The sequence below is a fragment of the Vigna angularis genome, chromosome 3, assembly GCF_016808095.1.
Source record: "Vigna angularis cultivar LongXiaoDou No.4 chromosome 3, ASM1680809v1, whole genome shotgun sequence".
NCBI lineage: Eukaryota > Viridiplantae > Streptophyta > Magnoliopsida > Fabales > Fabaceae > Vigna > Vigna angularis.
The window spans coordinates 5,173,546-5,177,321 of NC_068972.1; the positions used below are offsets into that span (position 1 = coordinate 5,173,546).

Genomic DNA, 3,776 nt, shown 5'->3' on the forward strand with positions numbered 1-3,776 from the left:
ACAGTCTACTTGTTAGAAAAAAGAAGTTTTGCATGGCTTAAAGCAAGTTCTAAGAGTGTGGTATAACAAAATAAATTATCATCAGCTGCATTTTGGTTTTCAAAAGAGGCTATCTGAAGTTAAGATTTATGTTAAGTATATGCTGGTGCTGATATCTTACTCATTTGATTACAGAAAAACGACGTAATTTTACTTGAAGATTTTAAGCAAGAAATGAAATGTATTTGAGATAATTGATCTCGATCTTATGACTTATTTCTTGGAGACGGATATCACTCAAAAGAAGAAGACTTTCTTTGTCAAAGAAAGATATTCTTGAAAAAAATTAACTTTGATGAGTAAAACAATGAACTCCTATGAATAAGGAGAAGTTCACCTGAGTGTTGCAAGTAAAGTTGACGAAGTTGATTTTAGAAACTTGATTAAGTGTCTAATGTAGTATCTCACATCTATAAGATGTGAAATATTATTTCCAGTAAGTTGTTGTTAGGATTCATGCACTATCTGAGTAAACTTTACTTGAAAGCAACAAAGAAATTTATAGGATAAATCAAGCGTAGTATCCATACGGAGTCAAGGTCTAAAATCTTATTTCGAGTAAGCTACAAAGACAGTTGTAAGATACATCAAGTGTATTTTCAGTTATGGAGACAAGAATTGCAAGTAAGTCTAATAGTAATTGGGAAGGTAGCTTGGAAGATATGAAAAATAAATGTGGTACGGTTTTAGTACAGGTTCAAGTGTCTTTTCTAAGTGTTCAAAGAAGTAAGATGAGTAAGATGTTGTAGCTCAGCAGAAGCAGAATTTCTAGTTAACAAATTTTATTGATGTTCAAGCAGTGATTTCAACCTCATATAAGCTTCTATTAACACTTTAATAACACTGGTTGGCTATACAACTGAAGACCAAGGTGACTCTCTCCAACCACCTCGTTACAGAGGCTACAAGCCGATACCATGGGAACCTCGCGTTTCCGTCCTTCTTCGTTTTCCTTTTTTCTTTTGTGAACCTCTCTTAGCTCTTTGTAACCGATTTTTTTTTTTTATAATATAAGATATATCTGGCATTAAAGCCTTTTCTTATTTAATAAACGAGTCGTATATAACTCAGATATTTCACTTTAAAGCAAATTACGTAAGTATTTTGGTACATGACAACCATAACAAATTAGCGAGGACAGAGCAGAGAGTCGAAGGACTTAAAACACAAGCATAATATAAAGGCTCAGTTTATTCATTATTCATAGTAGGAAAAGCCATGTGGAGCTCTACTTATTTGTTAGATGATCCGACACGTTAATTCCACACTCACTATGAGCTCTCTCACTGCTATATTACTAGAAACTTATTCAGTACAGAGTGTCCAAAATTGAAGATAATGGACCCTTTTTTCCCTTGCGATCCTCCTCCCTTTGCTGTTCCTCAGGCTGTGCATCAACAAAGTGGGACCCAGTCTGCTTTTCTATCAACTTCTCAACCTTCTCACCAGGCGCAGGGAAAGCAAGATCCAACACCTCTGTAGGTATCTCACTAATCACATTGTCTTTCTCACCTTCAAATTTTCAATCACGAGTTACCAATCAATTGTAAATAAAACAAGTTCCAAATAAGGATTTAAAACAAACAAGAGCGGTATGTTCAAATTCAAGAAGATATTTAATATATATACCTGCAAGGAAGTTCCTCTGGTTGTTCTCAGCATTGATACCGAAAGCAAAGAAATTTAGATTGGAGGTTGCGTTGATGGCAACTGGATAAGCTGCTGGGATTACAAATACATCGTGTTTTGACACCTTAGCTCTGTACCTCTGCACTTCCAACATTTCCTCTTGCTGCTCTTGCTGCTGCTGTTCTTGTTCTCTTAGACCAACCAGTTCAATGTTTGCTTTTCCCTCATTGATCACCAGTATCACCATGGCCTTAGAATTGTAGTGTGGCAGAAGAAGGCTTCCCTGAAGTTTTTCAAAAACAACCATTATTTAATTATGATCTCAGTACTAAGATCTTATAATTATGACGTTATAGTGAATAATAGAATTCAATTGCTGAGATTGTCCACACGGTTTTTCCTTGTATTTATTACCTCTTTCATATCTACAGAACTGAGGAACACGTCCAAGTCCTTAAGTTGCGGGTTTTTCTCCGGTGTGATCTCGTACAACTTTCCAAATTTGTTGGAGTAGATGGGTTTTTGGTTTCTCAGGTTGAATGGTTCATCTTCGGAGGAAAGAGATTTCTTTGAACTAGATTTGGCATGTTTGGTCAGTTCCTGAATCTGTTCCCTTTTAAGTTCCACAAACACTCCCTCTTGCTGACTCTCCTCGCCTTGCTGCTGTTGTCCCTCCTCTCCAAAGAGAACCCTGTTTATCTCCTTGATGTCGCTCTATAAAAATCATGCAAATATAGATAATGATATCATTAAAAAAATGTGAAATTTAGACCAACTAGTAGCTAAATGGCAGCGCAAATATGTGGTTGCTTACATCGAAGGAGGCCTCTAGAATATTCTTGCTGAATCCTTGCAGGTAGGATTGTTGGGCTTCTGTGCTAGATAGGAAAAAGTCCTACAGGCCAAACATTTATCATCACATGTGGAGAAAAAAAATGCAAGTTAGAATAAAAAAAATTAGTCAGAAGGCAGTACTTGAAATCTGTGAGGGTTGTTAACGGGTACGGCGAGTTTGATTATTCTGAGATTCTCGTTGTCGTCAGGGTTAACCAAAAAGAAAATGGTTCCCGCAGGGATTTTCTGGGCATGGCCTTGCTCAAGAATGTAGGAGTCTCTGCCGTCAGGGTTTACCAAGGTGAGTACGGCTGTCCCTGTAATTAACAAATTGATTAGCATCACTGGTGCAGGAGAAGGAAAGTGTGATGATGTTAAGTCAGTAGCGATTAGTTGATTACTTACCATTAAGGACAACTAGGAGGAAATCGGCATCAGCATGGTGAGGAAGAAGGAGGGTGTTGGGTTTGGACTTGAACTCTACAACACGGTAGTTTTCAAGATTCTGCATTTGTTTGGAGCGTTGGTCGAACCTCTGGAGGACCCGAATGCGACCAAGTTCGTTTCTGTATAGAGTGCGGAACCACCTGTCAGAGTTGAAGTAGAAAGGGTTATTTTTTCCACTTAAAACCGACACTTCTTCTCGGCTCTCATGGTGCTCCCGGTGTACGATGCCGAAGGAAACAGAAAGTGATGCCAGGAAAAGAATTCCCAGCAACAGCAGCAGTGGAACCCTTGCTCTCATCATATTGAATATGAGTTGGGTTGGGGTATTAGAGTAGAGTACTCGATGGAATATTGTAGTAGTACTCTTGATGGGTGGTGAATGAAGTGAGGGATGTTAGGGGTATTTATAGGTATTATGTAAGAGAGAAGGTCCTTGGAACATGCATGGAGATTTGGCCATGGGATGACACGCATACATGCAGAGATTGACATGTGTTGAAGTGAAAAATTGAGGTGGCGGAAGAGAATGAATACGTATACATGTGGTTGTGGTAATGATAGAGGTAGGCTCAGTAGTATTGGCTTGTGCGGACTAAGAAACAATAACTGTATTAGGTGTTTGAGTCAAGAAGGTGAGAGGCTTGAAGTGCATGTTGAGTACGTGTCGGTGTGCATGGCATTTTGTCATATATACATGGATGACGCATCTTGATCAGCCAGCAAGGGTGTGATTGAACCGGGGTGCGGTTGCATTTGTCTCTATTTTGAAAGGATACTGTGTTTCTTTTTTCTTTTTTTTTCATCAATCTCATTTCTTTGGATTTTTT

At 38.4% G+C, this 3,776-nt stretch overlaps 1 protein-coding gene across 1 annotated transcript; it reads right to left on the minus strand.

Moving 5' to 3' along the window:
• Positions 1 to 1,212: 1,212 nt before the first annotated feature.
• LOC108324764 (beta-conglycinin beta subunit 1) lies at positions 1,213 to 3,332 on the minus strand. Its single transcript, XM_052874350.1, has 6 exons — positions 2,908 to 3,332; positions 2,644 to 2,819; positions 2,483 to 2,563; positions 2,083 to 2,382; positions 1,669 to 1,951; positions 1,213 to 1,551 (listed from the first exon to the last, which is right to left on the minus strand). The coding sequence occupies exons 1-6, from the start codon at positions 3,248 to 3,250 to the stop codon at positions 1,349 to 1,351; spliced, it is 1,386 nt and encodes a 461-aa protein (XP_052730310.1). The 5' UTR covers positions 3,251 to 3,332; the 3' UTR covers positions 1,213 to 1,348.
• Between the last annotated feature and the right edge of the window lie 444 nt (positions 3,333 to 3,776).